This window comes from Arvicanthis niloticus, chromosome 4 (assembly GCF_011762505.2).
Source record: "Arvicanthis niloticus isolate mArvNil1 chromosome 4, mArvNil1.pat.X, whole genome shotgun sequence".
NCBI lineage: Eukaryota > Metazoa > Chordata > Mammalia > Rodentia > Muridae > Arvicanthis > Arvicanthis niloticus.
The window spans coordinates 83,074,145-83,100,271 of record NC_047661.1 but is presented as its reverse complement, the minus strand read 5'-3'; the positions used below and the strand labels follow the sequence as shown (position 1 = coordinate 83,100,271).

Genomic DNA, 26,127 nt, shown 5'->3' with positions numbered 1-26,127 from the left:
ACTAAAAGAGGCCAGATGCAAACAATTACTATAGTCAAGTTAACCTATTATTCTATGCACAGGAGATTTTATTAAAAGCAAAACTATACTGTCAGTAGGCCAGTTGCTGCCATAGAAATGAGACCATAGAAGGACCTAGGAAAACTTGGGGCTTTTTTTTTTTTTTTTTTTTTTTTAAAACACAGCAATTGTACTATTAGAATTAGTACATTTCATTGTAGGTAAGTTAATATGCCAATAAATTGACCAAACTTCAATTTTTGTACTATTTCATGCCATCAGTAATTTGAAAATAAAAAGCTTGCTAAGTATTTGGTTGGGGATATAGGTCAGTGGTAGAATGATTGTCTGACATGTTTATGTAAGGCCAACACCTACTCCCCAAAGTAGCATGGTGACACATGACTTTAATCCTAGCATTTAGGAGGATGAAACATGAGGATCACTCCAAGTTTCAGAACAGCCAGAGCTATACAGTGAAATCTTGTCCCTAAAGAAAAAGAATGAGCCACCTAGAAATTAACCTAAGCAAGTTTAAGATTTCTTTATGGGGTAAGACTAAAAAGATCTGAATAAATTGATGGAAACTGCCTTTTTTTTTTTTATTACACTTAATCATTTACTTGTAAGGGAGAGAGTAAAGGTCAGAGGACAATGTGAGAGACTCAGTTCTCTCTACCAGGTAGGTCCTGGGATCAGACTCAGGATAAATGCACTTTACCTGGTGTGCCATCTTGCCAAGCCAATAGAAATATCTGGTTCCTGAATTTTGAGCTGTGCCTTCTTTTGTGTATCTGATTCTAGAAGTTATAAGGGAAAGTTATTACTAGAAAATAACATAAATTTGGTATGCTGTTTATCAGTTTATTGTGAAAATAGAATAATTGTAGCATTATAATAGGATGTAATAGAAATTCTGGTGGCAAATACTCATTTCTACAGAATTGTTGTGACTGATAACTGGCTTTTTAATAAAAAAAAAAAGTGGGTATCGGAATAAATAGGAAACAAGACTGCTCTTTCCTTCATGTTTCCTTCCTCTCCACACATCTGCTTCCTTTTACTTAGGAACTAGTATGAGTCTGACTTTGCTGCAGTACTGTCTAAGGCTACACATGGCTTATCCACTCAGAGAACATGCTGCCAAACCATGAGGACTGGAATTGGATCCCAGCACCTATGTAATAAGCCAGGTATTCTGAGATATCTAACTGCAGCACAGATTGGGGTGAGGAGGAGGAGGATGACCCGGCCTTGCTGGCTTCCAGCCTCGCTGAGAAAACTCAAGCCCAGGTTCAGGGAGAGACCTTGCTGCCTCTGAACAGGCAGAAGCAATAAGGCAGGACACATTATGTTGACATTTGGCCTTTGGGTATACATACAGGCATTGCACTTGCACACACATGCCCACACATATTCACACAGACATGTGCATCATACATGTGAGTACTCCCCACAGAAAAAAAAATAACAAATCAGAGGTAGAGGAGATAATGCCTGTTTGGGTATTTATTTCTCGAATGCAGATTATCTCAGATACGATTGGTAAGTGTGCATGATAGCAACATAACAGGTTGTCTTAGTTCTTATGTCATTTTTCACAAGCTTAGTGTCTTATCATGAAATAGAAACAGGAAATCAGAACAAATGAGCACAGCTGAGTGCTGTACCTGAGGGATCGATTAGAAACAACAGTGCCATTTACTTCAGTGTGGCCTCTGTTCTCTGTTTGATCATAATGCTTAGTCTTAGAGTTATATATCACATGACTTACCTCATCATTTTTTTAAAAATAGCTTCTTCCTTTCTCTAGTACTTTTTATTAGTATTTTAGCATTTCTTTTCAACTGCAGTAATATTTTTATTAGAACTATTCTGTGTTTTGTTTGCAGGATTATAATAGATTTTGAAAGGATATCTCTGGCTCTAGTTTCTCTCCAATGTCTACTGGACACTGTACAGAAGAAAGTACCTTTAGAAAAATCAAACTTCATAGAAATGTTTCATATGTAATACATATTCTAGAAAAGGGACTATAAAACTTCATCATTATTAAGACAATTATTTCATGTTTTAAAATAATTACAACTGGGGCACAAATAGACTTTTAAATTTTTAAATCATTATTAGAGATGAAATGATGGTGAATTGTACAGACTCCTGGTGGATTAGATTTGATAATTTATTATAGTATCAAGAACCTAAAGACCTACAAATTAATTTTTAAAAAGATAGCTACTTTATAACAGGAAATCTATATAGCTAGTGGCATAGTTTATTTTCTGTTGCTGTAAGAAATTACTGAGACTGGGTAGTTTATAAAGAAAAAGGGATTGGGTTTGGGGGGAGTAGGGTTTGACTCATGAATCTGAAAGTTCAAGAATATGGTGTTAGCATTTTCTTGGCTTTTGGTAAGAGCTTCATAGCAGAAGGGAAAGTGTCTTAGTTAGGGTTTCTATTATACCATGACCAAAAAGCAAGTTGAGGAAAAGGTTTATTCCGCTTATACTTCCCTATTTGCTGTTCATCACTGAAGGAAGTCAGGGCAGGATCCTGGAGTTAAAAGCTGATGCAGAGGCCATGGAGGATGCTGCTTACTGACTTGCTTCTCCTGGCTTTCTCGGCCTGCTTTCTTATAGAACCCAGGACCACCAGCCCGGGAATGGCACCACCCACAATGGCCTGGGCCCTACCCCAGTGATTACAAAGTGAGAAAATGCCTTCAGCTGGATCTCATGGAGACATTTCCTCTCCTGAGGCTCTTTCCTCTCTGATGACTCTAGCTTGTGTCAAGTTTGAGCAAACATGTGCCAAAAACTGAGAGAAGTTAATCAGATTTCATTTTTTCTTTTATTGGATATTTTTTTATTTACATTTCAAATGTTATCCCCTTTCCAGGTTTCCCCTCCAGATACCCCCTATCCCATCCTCCCTCCCCTTGCTTTCTATGAGGGTGTTCCACCACCCACCTGACCACTCCCACCTCCCCACCCTGGCATTCTCCTACACTGGGGCATCAAGCCTTCACAGGAACAAGGGTCTCTCATCTCACTGATGCCCAACAAGGCCATCCTCTGCTACATATGAGGCTGGAGCCATGGGTCCCTCCATGTGTACTCTTTAGTTGGTGGTTTAGTCCCTGGGAGCTCTGGGGGGGTCTGGTTGGTTGATATTATTGTTCTCCCAATGGGGTTGCAAACCCCTTCAGCTCCTTCAGTTCTTTCTCTAACTCCTCCACTGGGGACCCCCATGCTCAGTCCAATGGTTGGCTGCAAGCATCCGCCTTTGTATTTGTCAGGTCCTAGCAGAGCCTCTCAGGAGACAGCTATATCAGGCTCCAAGAAATGTTCAACATTCTTAGTCGTCAGGGAAGTAAATCAAAACAACTCTGAGATTCCACCTCACATTAGTCAGAATGGCTAAGATCAAAAACTCAGGTGACAGCAGATGTTGGCAAGGGTGTGGAGAAAGAGGAACACTCCTCTATTGCGGTGGGATTGCGAACTGGTACAATCAATCTAGTGGTTCCTCGGAAAAATTGGACATAGTATTACCTGAAGACCCAGCTATACCTCTCCTGGGCATAAACCCAAAAGATGCTCCAACATATAACAAGGACACATGGTCCACTATGTTCATAGCAGCCTTATTTATAATAGCCAGAAGCTGGAAAGAACCCAGATGTCCTTCAACAGAGGGATGGATACAAAAAAATATGTTACATTTACACAATGGAGTACTACTTAACTATTAAAAAAAATGACTTCATGAAGTTCACAGGCAAATGAATGAAACTAGAAAATATCTTCCTGAGTGAGGTAACCCAATCACAAAAGAACACACATGGCATGCACTCACTGATAAGTGGGTATTAGTCCCAAAGTTCAGAATACCCAAGATAGAACTCACAGACCACATGAAGCTCAAGAAGAAAGAAGACCAAAGTGTGGGTGTTAAGTCCTTCTTAGAAGGGGGAACGAAATAGTCACAGGAGGAAATAAGGAGACAAAGTGTGGAGCAGAGAAGGAAGGAAAGGCCATCCAGAGACTGCCCCACTTGAGGATCCATCCCATATACAGTCACCAAACCCAAACACTATTTCGAATGCCAGATTTCCTTTTTTATGTTAATCTATGTTGACAGTAACTAACCTGCTTTTTATTTTTGAAATAGTGTCACTATGTTGCCAGGTTGGCCTTGGGCTCTGAATCCTATTGTCTCTGCCTCCCTTGTCTCCTGATTAAAGGCAGGAGGAAACAGCATACCTGGCACATGACAACCAATTAAGTCTCACAAGAATTATATTAGTTTGGAGACTATAACTAAATTCCATGGATTTTTGTTTATTTCTTGTTCTTGTGTTGTTGTTGTTATTGGAAAGGTGTGTGTTTTCTCTAAGTGTGCATGTAGAAATCAGAGAAGGGCTTTTGGAAGTGGTTCTCTTCATCCACCTTGAAGTTTGGGGATCAAACTTAAGTCATCAGGCTTGAGTAGGGAGTGCTTTTATCCACTAAGCCATCTCACTTGGCCTAAATAACTTCCCCCACTGAAAAGTTTTGTACACCATGTTTTGATCATATTTAGTCCTTTCTCTGCTCACCTAATTTTGTGTCTTTTTCCTCCCATCAAGATCAATTTGTGCTGCCCAAATATTCTTGGATGTATGGTCTTCCCCTGGAGTATTTTCAGCTTACCAGAAGTTACACTCTTAAGAAAATGGTTTTCAACCTGTGGGTCATGACCCGAAAGGGGTCACATATCAGATAATCCTGTATATTCAAGATTTACATTATGATTCAAAACAGTAGCAAAATAACAGTTAACTAAGTAGTAATGAAATAATTTTATGGTTAGTGGTCACCACGATATGATAAATGATATGTATTAAATGCTTGCAGTTTTATAAAGATTGAGTTAACAAAGTAGAGATTAACTTTGAACATAGAAAATTTCTTATTGAGTGATTGGGGCAAAGATAGGATTCTAATGTGTGGAGGAGGAAGAGGCAGAAGCTGAGGAAACAAGACCTCCTTTCTTTGAAAAAAGAAAAAACATATTATGTAACTTGTACCGTAAAATATAGAGAGAATATCAAGAAACTAAAGACACTTTTTGAGCTAATAAAGGCAAAGGGGTCAGAGCAAAAATGGTTGTTCTTTTTTTTATCTTTATGGGAAGAAGCCAGAGTTTATAGTAATTTGTGGTGAGAATTAGCACTAAAGCCACTTCCTAAGTCTTAGCAATGTATGTTTTGGAATCATATAACATCCATGCCTATTAGTAGGAAGGACCATGAGTACTGTCTTGTCCAGTACCACTTTGTAGAAAGATAAGGCATCCCAGATAAGTTAAATGCCTGTTCTAAATCAGACCATAGGTTATAATAATTCCAGACTAAAAGTAAGTTCTTCCTGCCCCTTTGGTTGGTGCTGCTGTTATGGTATTATGCACAGTATGATTTGCTTAAGAATTGAATTTTATATAGTCATTATATTTTACAGTAGAGCTCACTTGCACATCCTGTTAGGCTTTGCTACATAACAAATTGCTTTAAAATTCTGTGGGTTAAAATAGCCACTGTGTGCTATTTGGCATGGCTTTTGCGAGTTGTCTGGAGTTAGCTGGGATCACTTGTGTAGCAAAGTCAGTGACAGCTTAGCTGAAAAGGGAGAAGCAGGACGTCTCCACCCTTATGTCTGGGGGCTTGGTGTGTTTGTTGGCTGGGGCTATAATTACTCAAGGGTCTAGATGGTGTTCCTTGCATAGTAACAAGAACATTCTAGAAGGATGGAAGATGGAAATATAGATTTCTAAACCTGCACAGCATGTTTACCACTAAATTATTTATTTTTAAAGTTAGGCTGAAGGGAGCAGTTCCATCTCTTAATGAAAAGAGTTGCAGGTATTTGTAGACACGGAATTTCTACTTTCATAGAAAATTTTAATTTTTATTCAACTTCCTAGCAACTTTCTACTTAATATCAATCAAAAAAGCCGTTGACTGAAGGAATCTTAGTTCAGCATATGAGAAACAAAATTTTTGGTAATGAAAATAAATATTATACTTAAAGAAGAAGCTATATTTTATAACATTTGTATTCTCTAGGCTCTAAAACAAAAATGCTATATTCAGTAAATCACTGTACAAAATGTTTATGTAGCCATTAATTTTCTCAGCCTATTATTTTTATTATCATCATTAGCATTATCATCATTATCATCTATGTGGGTCATTTTTTTCATGTTTGTGGATCATTTCTTCATGTTTTGGTGATTATAAAAAAAAAAAAAGTAAGTTTGAGGCTAGCCTGGTCTACATAGCCAGCCATGGAGATATATAGTGAAGCCCCATTTCTCCCCACCATATATATATATATATATATATATATATATATGCCATAAATAAATCTAATCTGCCATTTATGCCCTGATACATTGGGAAGGGTGATGAAGTCTATTCCTGGTGAATTTATTTTTTCTTCTTGGAGTTAAGTAACGATATTGGGACTTAAAAATAATTATTTTGGTTCTGGAGAAATGGTTTAGAGGTTAAGAGCAGGTATTGGTCTTGCAGAATACCCAAGTTTGATTTCTAGCACCCATAGTAGGCAGCTCACAACTACCTGTAACTCTAGCTCCAGGGGTCCAACCCCTCCTTTGGCCTCTGTGGGCACCTGCACTCATAGTCACATGTACATGCTCGCTCACTCTCTCTCTCTCTCTCTCTCTCTCTCTCTCACACACACACACACACACACACACACACACACACACACACACTTACATACACAACTTAAGTTTTAAAATAAAATCTTTAAAAAAAAAAACTGTATGCCAGGAAATTAAGTCTTTATTAGCAGTAAACTTACTATAGGGTTTTTATAGATTTGAATTTTATTACTATTTTATTCAAGTATATTTTCTCCTATAGTTATTATGATACTTTAATACATCAGATACAATGTATTAAATAACTCTTGTTTTCCATGTTGCCTTCTTAGACTGAACTTTATAGCACTCTGAGTATTTGCATTTTAAAAAGTATTTTACAATTATTTTTTTCTTTTCTCCTTAGGCACTACCAGGGCCCCCAGGGATGGGGAAGTCCCAGGGGTGGACTATAATTTCATTTCTGTTGAACAATTCAAGGCGCTGGAAGAAAGCGGAGCATTGTTAGAAAGTGGAACGTATGATGGTATGTCCCCAAATACTAAATCTACCTCCAGATAACCAGAATAATTTCAGAGAGAATTTCATCAGTAAATACAATTTTTTAAAAAAAAGAATTATTTGGGAGGACTAGGGAGATGGTTTAACAGTTAAGAACACTGGCTGCTCCTCCAGAAGCCTTGCTTTTGATTTCCAGTATCTACATGACAGGTAGCAATGGTCTTAAACTCCAGTTGCAGGGATCCAGTGTCCTCTTCAGGCCTCTGTGGGCAGTCCACACATGGTACACAGATATACATGAGGCAAAATAACTGCATGCATAAAATAAAAATGAATCTTAAATCATTATTTGAAAACGTGATTTTCTTTTGATTAGAAAATTCCCAATTTACCAATTAGATGGAATTAGACAATAACCAAAAGCATTATATCACATTAAAAAGTTCATTGTGAACAATAAACTAAAAATTAAACTGGCAAGTTTACGTATTTCAAAGCAATTCACCATTATCATCTAAACCCAACAACTGCTTGTTGATGGCTTTCTGTCCATGGCTAGAAGTCTAAAGTCCATAAACTTTGAAAAGCCTGTGTGTACTTTAAAATCTTGCAAAAAAGAAAGTATAGATTGAGGGTTAGCATCAATAATTGATTTTCATATCTCTGTTTCCTGTACCCATTTGTTTCCCTGAAGTATAAACTTGAGGTCAGTTTCAACTCTTAAATGATTCCACGTTATGCACTTTTTTTTAAAAAAAGAACTAATACACTTTTCCCTTGGCAAGCCTATCCATTTCCATAGCACCTTATACTTTTTCATCCTGTTTGTTCTGCTTTTATAAGGATGCTTCTCACAACTTTACGTAGTAATGATAATGCCTTTCTTACTTGATGCTGTCTTTGGCGTATAGAGATGGTGTTCAGTGAATACCCATGAATGCATCTCATTCGCATGCATGCTTGTGCATGTGTGTGCACACCTTTGTTTCACTTCAGTTACCACATGTGGTCATTTTGTCCTGGTATCCACTTCTACAGTTTTCTTCTCACTGCTGCATTGTAGGCCCTTTATTGAGTTTGTTATAAGATTGTAGGTCCTTTATTGAGTGAGTTCATTATAACATTGTAGGCCCTTTATTGATTTCATGATACTATTGCAGTTGGTCTCCCCCTCTCTCACTTCCCTCCAGTGTCTTGCCTTTGTTAGTTCCATCCTGCCCCTTGGTACAGTGCTGGGCTTCCTCAGGCTCCGCTCTGATACTTCTGATCACATCCCTTTCTTATTCGGAATGTTGAGCCATTTCTTTCCTGCCTGTAAACTTTGACCTATTTTTTTCTGGCCTCAGCTCACATGAATCATCCATTCATTTAAAAATTGATTTGATCATGTTTTATTTATTTAGCAACCACTTGACAAGTCCGTACTATGTGCCAAGTCCTGTAAGAGACCCAGGAATACTGTGGTGAACAAGATTAAAACGCTATTGCTTTAATAAATTCAGTATTTTAGTAGGGAAGGCAGTGAAAATTAAATTAAGTATAAATTGAGATACTATGAAGGAAACAAAATAAGAAATTTAAAATAAACAATAGGAATATCAATTTTGCCAACATGTCAGAGGTATGAACAAGATAATTTGTTTTCATTTTTTTTTCCACATAAAATTTTTATAGCACCATCTATGGGAATTTCACATCATGCACTCCAATAACACTCATTCCCCAGCCCATCTGTGTGTGCCTCTCCACCCTGTGACATCCCCCCCAAAAGAAAAAATTAAACTAAGAATAAATAAAAAACCCCAAGTCCAGTAAAGATCTGACTTGCTTCATGAATTTTATGTCATTCTTGCAGGGGGCCATGCTAATCTCTGTGCAGCTCCAACTTTAGTCTGTGTGCTACTGAAGCCAGCACTTGTTCTTACTTTTATCCAGATAGCTTATCTCTTATAGTTAACCTTTCTTATTTATTTGATACTCATATTTTTATATATGTTGTTACAAAAATGTTTACTGTATCTTTTGCACATATTTATTATTTATGTGCTCTGTCTTCTTTGTCTCATTTCATTCTTTATTGTTTTTACATATTACTACAGCTTTTAGATTACTCCTTGTTATTATTGTCCTACATTTATCTGAATTCATTACATTTGATTCTTACAGTATGCCATAGTTTGAGTATTACATTTTATTTCACTATTCTCCTAGTGTTAGACCAAAATTTTTTGGCTTGTAGAGTGTATTTACTCAGTCTGACGAAGTAGTTTTGAATAGTTGTCTGTTTTCATTCCTCACAGCAGAACACAGGGGTTCTTTCTTTCTTTTCTTTTTTTTTAAGATTTATTTATTTTATTTATATGAGTACACTGTAGCTGTGTTCAGACACACCAGAAGAGGGCATCAGACCCCATTACAGATGGTTGTGAGCCACCATGTGGTTGCTGGGAATTGCACTCAGGACCTCTGGAAGAGCAGTCAGTGCTCTTAACCACTGAGCTATCTCTCTACCATCCCCTCCCCCATACTTTTAAAATTTTTATTTTAAGATTTTATTCATTTTATATTTTATACATGAGTACTCTATCTACATATATGCCTGTATGCCCTAGGAAGGTCTTTCTTAAAGAAGAAAACTACTTAAGAAATTATTATGCAACCCCCAAAACCTATTTAGTGACTAGATAGCAATTTGTACTCTGCATTTCCCCCTTAACTTTTCCTTGTACTCATTTCTATTTTGGTTGATCCAAAATCCTTGATAGTGTGATTATTGAGCTTTAAAACAGAAAAATAGCTGGGTATGCTACTGCCCATCTTTAATTCCTGAAGAGGCACTGGCAGGTAAATCTCTGTGGTTTGCGAATAGCCTGGGTATACATCGTGAGTTCCAGCACAGCCAGGGTTACTCAGTGAAGTACTGTCTATAAAATAAGATAAAATGGGGAAAAAATGAGATTATGGTGCATCTTTTCCCCCAACCAAACCTCTGCTTGCAGTATTAAGTACTTTGCTCAGAAAATAATGAACTAGCTTTTCCCTTGCATCTTTATATACAGGTCAGAAAATTGACAGAAAATCTAATCTGTTTTAATACAAATCTTTGTATCTATCTATATGGCATAACCCACTTCAAATAAACAAATTTTTTCTTTGAAAACAAAGAAAAAATTAATTTTGATTTTTAAAATATTGATGATTGTACTTATAGTCAAACTTACACAGGTTCTACTGTAATGTTTTCTCCCTTTAACATATGAGTTTAGGGTACACTATTTATTTCTAGATTTGTCTTAGTGTTATGTAGCCTAACATGATTGTTTTTCTATCAAGAGAAAAACAACCAGTGTTTTTCTTTAATTTCCATTATGTCAATCTGCATCTTAATTGCCTCTTTTAGAGCTGAACAGTTTGATTAAGAGTGTGATATTTTATAAGCACAATAATAAAAGGTGAAAATGTTTTTTTTCTTAAAGAATATTTAACTTTTTAATAACAGTAGCATAATGGCTGACATAAAGTCAAAAGGAGTAAGAACAATGACTGCTAAGAGAGCTAGACTTCTGAACACTTTCACATGGTGCCTGCCTGCTCAGTGGGAGCTGCATGACAAACTGAAAGTTACTGCATTTGTTTTTATTTTTACCTTGACCAAGTAATGGTACTGGAAAAATCAAAGATCCTCAGAAAAATACATTAAACTATCTCTTACTTTTCTGAGTGTATATTAGTATAGAACTTGATATATACTGGCTCCTCAATAAATTGTCAGGTAATATAATTCAAGTATGCAGAAAGCTTTTTAAAATTACACAGCAGCTTATATTCCTATATGAAATAGTTCTTAGCCTTTGTATATATTCTCATTTTAGTAAAATAATTCATTTTATACATTAGAACAAAATTAGTTAATTTGATAATACCTTTTGTGTCTTCCAGTATTGCATAAGAGAATTGATACTTTTGTATTTTCAAAGTCAGCCCTAATTCAGAACCTGTATAAAACAAAATTAAAATACAAACAGTATTAGTATGTTAGCTGATATATGACAAGATGTGAGAAATGTTTCCATACAGAATGCTTTGGCCTTTTAGTCAATGGCAGAGGCATTCTGTAAGCTGTATTCATGTAACTTGGTCAGCATTCCTGCTTTCAGCTGCCATCATTTTGTACACCACAGGAAATTTTTATGGCACACCCAAGCCTCCAGCAGAGCCTAGTCCTTTCCAGCCCGATCCAGTTGATCAAGTCCTCTTTGACAATGAGTTTGACACAGAATCCCAAAGAAAACGAACTACATCTGTCAGCAAAATGGAAAGGATGGACAGCTCTCTGCCTGAAGAAGAGGAAGATGAGGACAAAGAAGCTGTTAATGGCAGTGGAAGCATGGGTTCGTAAACATATTAACAACTTCTGATAGGTTTTTAATTGGCTTTAATCTTGAAATACTAAAATTTTTCTTGAGCTATATGTAGAGCAGGTGATAGGATTCTAATTCTCTATGAAAGCTGTGTGTAGAACAGTGTATATTGCTTTGGGTCATCTTGTAAGGTGACATGAGTTAGCAGTACTGAGCTGTCATTAATGATGTGGCATTACCTTGTTGTCTGAAGTACTTGTGATGTTGGGATATGGGATCTTACTGGCATAGTTCTACTTCCCAGGATTAAAACAAAATTGGCTTTATAATACAGCCTTCACCCCACAAAGCACATAGACTTTGGAGCTGTGTCAGAAGAAATTAACTGAAAAGTTCATTAGCAATATTTTTAATTTAAATTCTGGATCTACTCAAAGATAATTTTCAAATAAGAGTGATATTTTTTGTATCTTTTGTTTAACTTCCATATTCCTCACTGAATGAAAATAGAAGTATAAGGGTGAAGAATCTGCTCTGAGTGTCCCTGAATAATTTTGTAATTTCCCAGGAGATCTTTGCATTTAATTGAGAGAGAACTGGGAAACCAGACCTCACAAAGATGAGCATTAGTGTTATTATTGTAGCTATTCTCTTTGGAATGCTAGTATGTGAACTCTATGAAGACTGGAATTTTGGGGGATTTATATTTTCATTACTGTGTCTACTGCACCAGGAACAGTACCTGGCATATAGAAGGAAATAAATGTTGATTCTGTCCCTAGATTTGCAGCCCATCTCTATATGATCCCAAAACATCTTCAATTTCCTTCATCACCAATTAAAATTTTCCTTGTATATACTTGTTGCCTTATATGATCATTGTTTATTTCCCCCTGCAAACAGTGAGATCTGGCTATTGTTCTAACTTCTCAATACTTATGTTTAATGTTAAATGAGTTAGCCAATGTATTTAGGTGTCAAGACGAAAATCATGTTTTAAAAGGTTTAGTCATTTGGAATAACATTGAGAAAGAATACAGATCATTTAGTTGGTATTGCTTTTGTCTGGCATACTTAATTTCCCCAGATGTAACTCACCTCCAGATTGACTACTACATTGTATACCTTTCAATCTTTATTACATATTCTGCAAGGAAAATAAACTAGGAATTTCATTCATTTGTTCATTAACAAATAGTTACTGAACATCTGCTGGGCTACTAAGTGCTAGCCATTTGTTCTAAATGCTAGGAATAAGATAGTGAACAAAACAGACAAAAACTCCTGTTCTCAGAGTTTACTTTCTGGTGAGAGAGTCTTAACTGGATAAATAACATATAAAGTGTGTCTGGTGATACTAGCAAGGCATGTGGGAGGTAGAAATTAGAGGTAGCCAACTTGCAGTTTTAGATAAACTGTCAGAAAAGACTTGAAACAAATGAGTAAAGTCCAGCTATCCAAGAGAAGAACATTCCTAAGAGGCAACTGTAAATTTAAATTTCTGAAATGGTAGTATGCTTGGAATATTTAGACAACAGCAAATAGTTTGAGCAGAATGATGAAAGGTAAAAGAATGCAACAGTGACAGGTGAGGTCAGGCAATAATGACAGGGAGGAGAGTACATGTTGCATAGTTCTAGAGGCCAGAGTAAGAATTCAGGGGTTTATTTTGAGGTGTGAGGACACAGTTGCACTTTGAGAAGACTATGTAACAGGTTAGTGGGTGCATTCTGGCTCCTCTATTGAGATAGGCAATAGAAGGCATGGGCATGACTAGAGATAGCAGTAAGGAAGCTACTGCATATAGAAGGAAGAAAGTAACCAATTATGTTAGATGCTATTGATAGTTCAAATGAGATGTGCACTGAGAATCAATCATTGGATTTGATAATGTGTAGATCATTGGTGATCTTGGTGAGTATAGTTTTATTAATGGAAGTTCAGAAGCTTTGATAGAGTGAGGTCTATAGAGAAATGGAGGAGTGGAAATAGAGGTAACAAATCTGAACTGTCTGAAGGTGGTTTGGCATAGAGTGGAAAACTTGAGAGCCTTGTCAGAGGAGAAAGATAACTTTATTTTTAAAGACTAGAGAAGTGACATGTTTTTATGTGGAGAGATATGATCTAATAGGTCGGGAAGATTGGTGGTATAGAGAGGAGAGGGACTGAAGGTAGGAAAGAGTCAGGTATTGTTAATAGTTGGAGGGTTAGCCTTGGGAAGGAACACAGACTTTTTTCAATAGTAATAAGTGGTGGTAGATAAATGGGCTCTGCCGATTGAATGATGGGAGTTTTTATAGTTTTTTTGTACTTGTACTTGGTTTTGTTTTATACATGAAATAATCAACAAGGAGATCATAATATACAGGATAAGAAAAACAGTAGTTCAGTAATCCTCTATAATCTGAACCTCCACTTTTCCAGTTCTATCACCACAGTCAGAAGTGGTCTAAGAATATTAGTGAATAGTATGATATTTTGGGGTGGGAGAGAAGGGGGGGAGGAAGAGGAAGAGGGAGGATATATTTGCATAACTTCTAGAACAGAATATTGTTATTATAACTGTCCTATTTTTGTTATTGCTGTTGAATTCTCAGTAAGTAGCAAGATTAACAAATTGTGTAACTAGATTTATTCAAGGGATGACTATTTTCCTTTGATTCTTTAGTTCAGAGGTATTGCATATAGAAATTGTGAAAATGATAGAATGTAACATTTTTAAGTTCTGGGAATGTGTTTTAAGTGTATTGCTGCATCACTTGTAGATTCCCTAAACAATAACCAAGTTTTAGTTTGCCTACCTACTTTGGGACTCCAAAAGGATTTTAGTATTACCAGAATTATATTTAACATTTAAAAAATTATTTTACTACCTGTGTTAAAGATGTATAAAGCTGCTTAGTATAGCAGTCAGAAGCATAGGCTGCTTAGATTCAAATCCTGGGTTTGCTGTTTAATGACGATGTGACCTGACTAACTTAACCTCTTTGTGGCTTGGTTTCCTCACTCTATAAAATAGTGATGATAATAATAATAGAGTTGCTATGAGGATTATAAGTTAATGTATGTTAAGCGTTTAAAATAGAGCTTGGCACATAAAAGGTCTGTGTAAGTACTGTGCTGCTGTTAAGATTCTTCCTGAATTGATTCTAGTGGTGGTTTTGTTAGGTTGTTTTTTTCTACCTTCCCAGACTAGCATCAGATGAGTAGAATTCATTTTAGTTAGAAAATGAAGAAAACCTGAGTATTTTTATGTATTTCAAAGTTAATAAAGAAGCATGCACATAATAGCCAAGAAAATTTAAAATTAAAAGTATTTAATTGCAATGTTATATATGCATTGATGTGTGCAGTTGGCATTTTGTTCAAGAAAACAAGCAAACTTTATCTACCCTTTATGCTGTTCTGTTTTCAACAATGACAGACACTCGAGAGATGCATTCTGAGTCATCTGACTGCTGGATGAAGACTGTTCCAAGTTATAACCAAACAAATAGCTCCATGGACTTTAGAAATTATATGATGAGAGACGAGAATCTGGAACCACTGCCCAAAAACTGGGAAATGGCCTACACTGATACAGGAATGATCTACTTCATTGAGTAAGCAAATGTCTGTATTATTTTCAGCATGCCCTGTCACTAGGAGAATAAACTGAAATCTTAAGAAAAGAAAAGGAAAGAAAAACATAGTTTGGTTACTCATGTCAATATTTCTAAGCTTTCACTTGCTTTTTATTTTAAGATATTTTTCATTTGAGTTGATTCTTTGTCTAGTTATTTCCTTGAATGACATCTCCCCTCCTCTGCTAATAATACAGTATATTTGGCCTCTGGAGGGTGTGCGTGTGTCAAGCCAGAGGTCAACCTTAGATGTCATTCCTCGGATTCTGTCCACTTTGTTTGTAAGACAGGGTCTCTCATGGTACTGGAGATCACCATAGAGTCTTTTCTGGCTGACCAGTAAGTTTCTGTTTCACCTCCACAATGCTAAAAAGACAATGGCACCCCACCATACCTAGCTCTTTCATGTAACTTCTAGGACTCTAGGTCATGTCTATATTTTATCAAATGAGCTGTGTCGCCATTCCTGGCCTCTGGTTTTGAAATAGTTGATGGAAAATGAAAGGAATAAAGGATGTTTTGCTTCACTCAAAGAAAAAAGAAAGAAAAAAACCTTTCAGGTAGATTTCCCAATTTAATAAGCTTTTGAAAAATTACATTTAAGAGCTAGGTGTTGTGGTGTACACCTTTAATTCCAGTACTTGGAAGGCAGAGACAGAAGGATTTCTCTCAATTCAAGGCCAATCTTGTCTACGTGGCAAGTTCCAGGTTACATCATGGAACCCCGTCTCAAACCAACCTATAAACAAAATGATCATCATGGAGAAAAGCATATCATTATCTAACTTAAATGTTTTTAGTCCTAAAGTTTGAAGTTGGTGTATTGAGATAATATATTTAGGAAATACAGTATAAAATACCACTGATCCTTAAAGTAATTGGTACAATAGAAGCCTATAAATAGGAGGCTGTTTATGGGAAAGTATTAATATAATATTCATAGAGGTACTAAATACCACATAATTAGATCAGCCTAAAATTAGATGTTATTTTCTCTAGAGAATGTTATGCAAATAATGTATTCAAAGTTCAGTATAAAAACAATTTTTTATATTCCTATATACCTGTAAGCCTATTCTTTAAAACAATTGGTTATAGGAGTAGAGTATTAACATAGTAAAGTTACAAAATGTAATAATTAACTGAAAATACTGAGGTCTGGGTACTACACTCGGATTTTCCCTTTCTCTGTCTGTCTCTATCTGTCTCTCTGTCTCTCGTCTTCCTTCCCTCCCTTTTGTTATTAATTAGGGCTCAAGACTTCAGTCTGCTTCTTCAGACAGTCTGATGAATGAGCAGTTTGTTTTACCAAGTCAGAGTCTAGTGCTTAAAAGTCAGATTTTGAGGACAATGTCTTTTACTACATATAGTACATTCTTGTAAACATTAGTGGTGATTGTAGACTTATATAGGTACATATTCACACACATAAAATAAATGCATTTTTTCAACAAGAATTGAAACTAAACTACTAAATGAAAATACAGGGAGAAATTATATTTAACAAAGACTTTCTGATAGGAAACAAAAGCTTTTATTCCCCAGGGAATATTGGGTTAGATCTTAGCAGATGACCTATTTTTGCTAATTTAGCAATCACATTTGTATTGGATACTCAAAGTCAGGCTTTTCTCAAGTAGAAATTGAATTTGGTGTAGGAAGGTATTTCCACAGTTTTTTTTCCCCTGACTAGGAGTTAGGATCTCTTCCATTTTACTAAATTTGATTGCACGGGTTTTATTTTAGGGATATTCTCTCTGTGTAAGGATGTATAATACAGACGTTCTAAAACACTCTCATGTTTTCCTATACAAATTATTTAGTATTACACAAAAAAAAGTGTCTCTGCCATGGACTGCCAACAAGCATCATATCTGAAAGTAGTCACAGACTGTAAGGCCTAGAGACAGTTAATATCACTATGTTCATAGAACTTCAATAATACTTGACATTATGTTGCCTTCCTTTATTTTCTCTATAATTTTTTCTTTTCTAATATGCCTGTTTCAGAGACTTTTTTAGTGTGTGTGTGTGTGTGTGTGTGTGTGTGTGTGTATATATATATATATATATATATATCACAAGTACATGTGGGTAGGTACAGGTGCACAGTATATGTGTTGTGCAAGTGGAGGACAGAGGACAGTCTTACATATAACCCTCAGCTCTGTTTCAGGGACTTTTAACACTAATCATTTTCCCTGCAGTTTAATAGTTTTAACAGTCCTGTCTTACATGGTGACTTGGCCTGAAGCTGACTAACTGTACCCTATAATGAAATCAAGCGCATTGTTCTTTGACAGCAGCTTTTGGCCTACTTCATAGAAAGGAGCAATGGCATGGTCTCTCTGCTCTGCTCCACCTTTTTTGTTTGTTTCTTTCATGTGACCTAGGTTGATGAAAATAGAGTTTTATAGAATAGTTTTTAACCAGAGCCATAATTTTTACTGGTATATTGCAGGAACAACCACCTTAAAAATTTTAAGTTTTATCTTATTTTGAAGAATCTCTATGAGAACAGAAGCTTTTTTTGATATTTGCCTACATTTTCAACCCCTAACATTGTACATACGAATGCAAATTACTCAGAAGGGGTTCCTGTAGCTGACAAACATGACTTTTAGTCTGGCTTTGCCAACTAGCAGTACACAGTATGTGACTATGTGCCCACCCTTTGAAATGTTTTGATGGCTTAAATAAGCTTTTCATTCTGTACTTGGCTTTTGATCTTTTCTTTAAACTCTTCATTCTCAAACTTGTGCCTCTAGAATTACCTTTCCTTTATGCCAATTTCCAAGCAATGGATTGGGAACAATAGGATTATTGAGTCTGTAGTATACAAATGGAGCCTGTAGGAAAGAAATTTTTTAATGTCATATGCTTTTTAGTTATTTTTAATCTTTGCTTTTGAAATGCTTTTCTCCTCTTTATTTTACTATTTCTAACTGAGATCTTTATCTTACTTCAGTCATAATACGAAGACAACCACCTGGTTGGATCCTCGTCTCTGCAAGAAAGCCAAAGCCCCTGAAGACTGTGAAGATGGAGGTAGAGATTCAGAAACCTTTCATATTAGGCTTTTTCTCTTAATCCTTTCTCACTCTTCTTGCCTAGATAATGAGTTTTCCAAAATCCTAAGCAAATAATAACATTCATAAGCACATCAGCAGTGGATTGTAATCATAATTAGCTGATGGTAGTAATTATGTCATTATATATAATTTTATAGGAGTTTTTTTAATCGACCCTAAAAAGAGAAAAATACCTTTGTTGCTTTTAAATGTATATCTTAAAGTCAAACTTTAAAAATTCTAAATATTCAATAAATTAGGCACAACTTTATTATGCCTGATGCAGAGCATAGGTCACCAAATTTGAAGACTTACTCTAAAGCTACAGAAATTAAGACAGTATAGGGCTTACAGAAGGACACACAGATCAAGGTAACAAAAAACAGGGTCCAGAAATAGTTTGATGCATATTTGGTCACTTGATTTACCATTAATTTGCCATGAATCAATTCACTGAGGCAAAGAAAACATCTTTAACACATGTGCTGGAAAAAGTTGACATTAGGAACATAAGGCTCTGGTTTGTCACTAGTTCTACAAAATATATAAATAAAATAAAAAAGAGCGTCCTGAGAAGGCAAGCCTTATCTTTACCTCATTTCCTAAACAAAACTAATTTCAGATAAGTCAAAAGCCTAATCATGAAGCTAAACCATAAATATGGGAGAATGTACTGATGATGTGAGGTCTGGCAGTTTCTATACAAGCTGTAAAAGTGGGATGAGAAGGAAAATTGATGTTCTGTACTTAATTTAAAATTTTTAAACGTTCATTAAAAGATACCACTAAGAAAATGAGTAAGTCAAGCCAATTCTGTTTAGCGCAGGCCTATAATTCTAACTATTTCTGAAGCTGAAGCAGGAGGATTGCAAATTTAATAGCAGCCTGGGAAACTTAGTGAGATCCTATCTAAAACTTTGAAAATGCATTTAAAGGGGCTAGTATTATAAGTCAGTGGTAGAGCACTTGTGGCGCCCTGAGAAAGGGAGGTAAGAAAAAATTAATAGACCAAGTCCCAGATTTTGCAGTATATATTGAACAGAGCAATTAACAGTAAGAATCTAAAAAGAACTATTTGAGGAATTTTTAAAACTTTATGTATGGATGTTTTTTTATATATATCTGTGTACCACCTGCATATATTATCTACACAGGCCAGAAGAGGGCAGCAGATCTCTCAGGAATTAGAGTTACAGAAGGTTGTGAGCCACCATGTGGGTTCTGGGAACCAAACAGGGGTCCCCTGCAAGAGCAGTAAATGCTCTCAATAGCTGAGCCACTGACCCATCCCCTATAAAGAAGTGATTTATAATTCAATGAAAAAAATATATGTATAAACAAGATGCTAAAAACCATTTATTTTGCTTTCAAAATCCTCCAGAATGACTATAAAAATAAAAAAAATAAATAAAAACAATTAGTGTGGGTAAATATGGATAGAAATAGTAGCCCTTCTATGTTAATGTGCAGATTATAAAATGGTACAGCCACTTTGGAAAATAGTTTGTCAGTTTCTTAAAAAGATAAATATAAATTGTTCCACCATATGATTTAGCAGTTTTATTACTGTGTATCTACCCAAAAGGAATGAAAAGTGAGTGAGTGTGTGTGTGTGTGTGTGTGTGTGTGTGTGTGTACAAAGACCTAGAGACAAGTATTTATAGTAAAACTATTAACAAATATACCCAAAATAACAATCCAACTAGATAATATATAAAATGTAATATAACCCTACAGTGGGCTAATACTCAGAAATAAAAATAATATTCATTATGTGTGTATGTATGAACAAAGTGAATTTACATTGTCCAAAGTTAAAAAAGATAAGACACAAATGACCAGATTGCACTACTTGCTATAAAAAAAAAAAAAAAAAAAAAAAAACCAAATGAAATCTAGGGAAACAGAAAGGTAAGGTGTCACTTAGGGAAAAGGCTGGGAAAAAGAGATTATTTATAAATTGCATAAGAATGATAGAAATATATCATTGAGTTAGTGATTGCAAAAATGGGTAAGTTACTAAATGTTGTAATACCGTCTCCAATTGACATCTGCTTTCAAAGGAAAAATTAGTTTTCTCACTGGGCATCTAAGGGTAGGTCCTATGCTCAGCAGTAGATGGCCCACACAAAACAATTTTAGTGGTATTTTTATAGATTTTTTTGTCTCATCTTGCTTTGTTTGAACTTTTTAAAAATCATACACCCGTGTCTTTTTATGGTTTCTGCTTTTGTGTTTTTATGAAGTTTTTGTGTTTGTGTCAGTGTCTATATATTTTTTGTACTTTCCCCCCCTTTGATTGAAAATAGATTTTTTTCTCCTATAATATATCCTGACTACAGTTTCCCCTCCCTTTATTCCTCTTAGTTCCTCCTCATATTCCCTTCCATTCAGACGCATCGCCTTTCTATCTCTTATTAGAAACAAAAAGGCTTCTAAGAAATAATAACAAAATAAAACATAATAAAATAAAGTAAGGCTAACAAATCAGAATTGGACAAATCAAGATAACATAAGGAAAAGAGTCTAAGAGAAGACACAAGAAACAGAGAATCAACCACTGGTTTGCATGCCTAAGAATCACATAAAAACACTAAACTGGAAGCCATAATATATATGCAAAGGTAAGGAAAAAGAGAAGAAAAAAATTAAAAATAATAGGATAGAATTAAGAACATTTATACATACATACATACATACATACATACATACATACATACATACACTCTAACACATTATAAGACGAGGATCCTCCAAGGATGCTGTTGAGTTCTGTTTCTGTTGGCTGTCTACTACTGGGTATGTGGTCTACCCTTAAGAGAAGCTTGTTTCTCTAGTGAGACTCACTTGGAGGAAAATAAAATTTCATTTGCAAGTGGTTTTCAATTGGAGATAGCTTCTGAGCTAGGATGGGGCATGTGTCCACTTCTGTCTGCTTTAGGACCCCATCTGATACAGACGTGTGCAGGCCTTGTGCATTGCTGCCTCAGACTCTGTGAGTTCACATGTGGGTCATTCATGTTGATTTAGAGGCCTTGTCTTCTTTGTGTTCTCTATCTCTTCTGCCTCTTAAACTCTTCTGCTCTCCTTCCATGGGATTCCATGAGCCTTAAGGGGAAGGATTTGATGGAGACATCCCATTTAGGGTTGAGCGTTCCAAAGTTTCTCTCTCTGCATAACATTTGATTATGGGTCTCATCTGTGTCCTCATCTGCTGCAGGGAGAAGCTTCTATGAGGATGGCTGAGTAAGACATTGATCTACAGGTATAGCACAATGTCATTAAGAGTCATCTTAATTGTTTTGTTTTCTTTTGTTTAAAAAAAAAAACCAGTAGTATTTGTTTTTACCCTAAGTTCCTAGGCTATCTAACCTCAGGTTGTTGATCACCCAAGTATTATCAGGTATGGGTTCTTTCTCATGGAGTGGGCCTTTTGTCAAATCAGAGACTGGTTGCTTACTCCTAAAAGCTTTGTGCCACCACTGCATGCAGTAACATATCTTGCAAGCAAGACACCATTGTAGATCAAAGGATTTACTGTTCAGTTGGTGTTTGCATTTCTCCTTTGGTAGCATGCAGAGTACCTTCCTTTATCAAAATATGTTATCACATGTGGCAAAGGCTCTCTATAGGCACCAGCTCAGCATTTCATGTTCAGTGAGTTATGTAGATAGAGTCTTAAGGAGTGGGGCCTTGCCATCAGTTTATGGAAAGCAAAAAGCCTGGGTCATTTGTGGGTTCCTATGGGGCCCCTTAGGCCTACAAGTTAATTAAATATAACCCAATCCTGCTACTGGAAGTTTCATTTGGTGACAAGACATGGCCAGTTGGGGCTCTGTCTCTTCTATTATTTAGGGGTTTCATTTAGATCACCTTGATGTACCTGTATATTTTAGGAAGCTTCTATTGTATTAGGTTTACATACTTCTTCTCAAATGGCCCTGAGTTTTAGCTGTCTCTTCATGTTTTTCTCTTGTCTCCCTCTTCCCTCTTCCTCTCCACCTGATCCTTCTGTTCCAATACCTCCATCTTTCCAATCCCTCAAAAACTATTGTATTTACCTTTCCTAGGGATGTCTGTCAATGCCACCCTCATCTCAGTAGTGCTATAGATTGTGATTTGATTATCATTGATTTAACAGCTATTATTCACATAAATGAATACATATCATATGTGTCTTTCTGGGTTTGGGTTATCGTAGGATGATCTTAGCAACATTTTGATAGGTGTAAGATAAATGCTCAAAGTACTTTTGATTTGCATTTCCCTAATTACTAAGGATATTAAAATATGACTTTAAGTATTTCTCAGCCATTTGAGTTTCTTCTTTTGAGAATTCTCTGTGTAGATCAGTATCCCATTTTTAATTGAGCTACTTGGGGTTTTTTTGAAGTCTAGTTTTTTTGAGTTCTTTGAATCTTTTGGATATTAACTCTCTATAGGATGGGTAGTTTGTAAGAATCTTTTCCCATTCTGTAAGTGGCCACTTTGTACAAATGATGGTGTCCTTTGCCATATACAAGCGTCTCAGTTTCATGAGGTCCCATAATTGCTGATTTTAGTACCTGTGTTTAGAAAGTTTTTTCCTGTGATAATGAATTCAAGGTTATTCTTTACTTTCTCTTCTGTCAAGTTCAATGTATGGTTTTATGTTGAAGTCTTTGATCTATTTGGAGTTTTGATTTTTGTGACAGATAATAAATTTGAATTTCTTTGGATTGTTCTACATGCAGCCATGCAATTTGATTAGCACCATTTGTTGAAGATAATCTTTTTCCAGTATGTATTTTTTGGCTTCTTTATCAAACATCAGGTGTACATAAGTGTGTGAATTTATATCTGTGTCTTCAGTTTTTTTTTTACATTGCATAACATGTCTATTTTTGTACCAATATAATGTTTTTATTATAGCTCTGTTTACATCTTGAAATTGTGGATGGTACATCCAGCACTTCTTTTATTATTCAAGATTGTTTTAGCAATGCTGGGTGTGTGTGTGTGTGTGTGTGTATGTGTGTGTGTGTGTGTTTATATGTGTGTGTATGTTCATGTGAAGCTGAAGATTGTCCTTTTGAGATCTGTGAAGAATTTTGATGGGAATTTTACTGAATTTGTAGATTGGTTCTGGTAGGATGGCCATTTTTATTTTTACTATGTTAATCCTACCAATCCATGAGCATGGAAGATCTTTTTATATTCTGGTACCTTCTTTAGTTTCTTTCTTCAGTGTCTTAAAGTTTTTATTATACAAGTCTTTCACTTACTTGGTTAGAGTTATCCCAAAATATTTTATATTATTTGAGGCTATTGTCAAAGATGTTGTTTCCCTTATTTCTTCCTCAGTCCCTTTGTCATTGTTATATAGAAAGGCTGTTGATTTTGTGAGTTAATTTTTTATACAGCTACTTTGCTGGAAGTGTTTATCAGCTGTAGGAATCCTGATGGAATTTTTAGGGATATATATATATATACATACACACACACACACACACACACACACACACACACACACACACAATCATTATATGCAAATGAAGGTACTTTGTCTTCTTTCTAATTTGTATCCCCTTGTTCTCCCTCAGTGATGTCTATCGTTGATGTTAAGGTGTGTTTCTTGGATGTTACAGAAGAATGGATCATGTTTTCAAATCCATTCTTTTATTCTGTGTTTTTTTTTGGGGGGGAGGGGCGTGTTGAGACTACTGATGTTGAGAGATATTAACAAACAATGTTTGTGGATTCCTGTTATTTTGTGGTGGTGGTGGTGTGGAGGTGGTGTGTATATGTGTTTGTTTTTCCCCTCTTCTGATTTGATGGTCTGGGATTATTTATTCCTTGTATTTTTCTTGGTTTGGTTAACCTATTTAAGTAACAATTTTCCTCTATATTTTGTAGGGCTGGGTTTGTAAATAAATACCTTTTAAATTTGTTTTTTTTTTATCATGGGATGTCTTTATTTTCTCCATCTATTGCAATTAAAAGTTTTACTGGGTATAATAATCTGCTCCTTTAGAGTCTGTAGAACGTCTGTCCATGACCTTCTGGGTTTTTGAGTTTCCATTGAGAAGTCAGATGTTATAGGTCTGACTGTTAGTTGGTCTTTTCTCCTTGCAGCTTTTAATATTCTCTTGTTATTGTTGTTGTGTACATGTAGTGTTTTTATTATTATGTGCAGAGGGTAATTTCTTTTGTTGCTGCTTCTTCCTGCTCCCTGCTCCCCCAGACAGGGTCTCTCCCTGTACCCCTGGCTATCTTGGAACTGTCTCTGTAGACCAGGCTGGCCTTGAACTTAGAGATCTTAAACATCTGTTTTATATATGCTTTATTAAATACATATTACTATATGTATATATGTATACAACTATAATGTGTGTGCGTGTATGTGTGTGTTCATTGATGTGAATATATGGGTAAATATGTGTCTTGGAGAGTACATATTTAGATTTTTTTTTACTGAGTAGACTACTTAACCAAAATGTTTTGAGACATTGCCTTTTACTATTAAACTAACCTTTCTGAAAAATAACTACCTCTTTCTTGTTTTCCAGTTGTCTACTAAATAAAGCCCAGACTATTTGATAAAGTACTAAGGATTTTTTAAAAAGACAGTTAAACCATGTTCTTCAAAGTGTTATCATGGCACTGATACATTTTTGCCTTCTTTGTCATATGTCCATTTCTTTTGCCAGGAGCAAGCATTATATTTCCTTACTCATACCATTTCTAAGCACAATTCTCAAGTGTTATTTCTTTCCTTTTTTTTAAATTTATCCCCTTACCCCATTACTCTCCCCCTCACACACACACCCAGGAACCCACTATCCCATCCCCCCTCCTCCTGCTTCTATGAGGATGTGCCCCCACCCACCCACTTCTACCTCTCCCCTCACATTCCCCCCCACACAGCATCCAACCTTCATGGGACCAAGGATCTCCTCTCCCACCTATGCCCAACATGGTCATCCTCCCCTACATATACAGCTGGAGCCATGGTTCCCTCCGTGTGTACTTCCAGCATGGTGGTTTAGATCCTGGGACCTCTGGTTGATTGGTATTGTTACTCTCCTCATGGGGCTGCAAACCCTTTCAGCTTCTCTCTAACTCCTCCACTGGGAACCCATTGATCAGTTCAATGGTTAGCTGTGAACATCTGCCTCTGAATTTGTCAGACTCTAGCAGACCTCTAAGGAGACAACTATATCAGGCTCCTGTCAGCATGCACTTCCTGACATCAACATCAACATCTACTTTTGGTGACTGCACATGGAATGGATACCCAGGTGGAATGGTCTCCAGACAGCCCCTGCTTCAGTTTCCGTCCCACACTTTGTCTCTGTATTTGTTCCATTGAGAAGTGTTGTTCAGTTTCTGCGTGTATGTGGGCTTCCCATTGTTTTTGTGATTATTGAAGACCAGCCTTAGTCCATGGTGATCTGATAAGATGCAAGGGATTATTTCAGTCTTTTTGTATCTGTTGAGACCTGCTTTGTGACCAATTATATAGTCTGTTTTGGAGAAGGTACCATGAGTCCTGAGAAAAAGGTATATTCTTTTGTTTTAGGATGAAATGTTCTATAGATATCTATTAAATCCATTTGGTTCATAACTTCCGTTAATTCCACTGTGTCTCTGTTTAGTTTCTGTTTCCATGATCTGTACATTGCTGAGAGTGGGGTGTTGAAATCCCCCACTATTATTGTGTGAGGTGTAATGTGTGCTTTGAGTTTTAGTAAAGTTTCTTTTATGAATGTGGGTGCCCTTACATTTGGAGCATAGATGTTCAGAATTGAGAGTTCATCTTGGTAGATTTTTTCCTTTGAGGAGTATGAAGTGTCCTTCCTTATCTTTTTTAATAACTTTTGGTTGAAAGTCGATTTTATTCGAAATTAGAATGGCTACTCC

The 26,127-nt window shown here is 36.0% G+C and overlaps 1 protein-coding gene and 1 non-coding gene across 4 annotated transcripts in view; one reads left to right on the top strand and one right to left on the bottom strand.

Moving 5' to 3' along the window:
- Magi3 (membrane associated guanylate kinase, WW and PDZ domain containing 3) overlaps positions 1–26,127 on the top strand; it is a 220,974-nt gene that overhangs the window by 132,576 nt on the left and 62,271 nt on the right. For all 3 annotated transcript variants that reach the window (XM_076933049.1, XM_034499901.2, XM_034499902.2), the window contains exons 3-6: positions 7,076–7,195; positions 11,352–11,561; positions 14,956–15,133; positions 18,123–18,202. In XM_076933049.1, coding sequence (XP_076789164.1) covers positions 7,076–7,195; positions 11,352–11,561; positions 14,956–15,133; positions 18,123–18,202 — 588 coding nt within the window. The remainder of the gene's footprint in view (positions 1–7,075; positions 7,196–11,351; positions 11,562–14,955; positions 15,134–18,122; positions 18,203–26,127) is intronic.
- Positions 8,984–9,085, bottom strand: LOC117707949 (U6 spliceosomal RNA). The gene has a single exon (XR_004606689.1). It is a non-coding gene; the product is annotated as a U6 spliceosomal RNA (small nuclear RNA).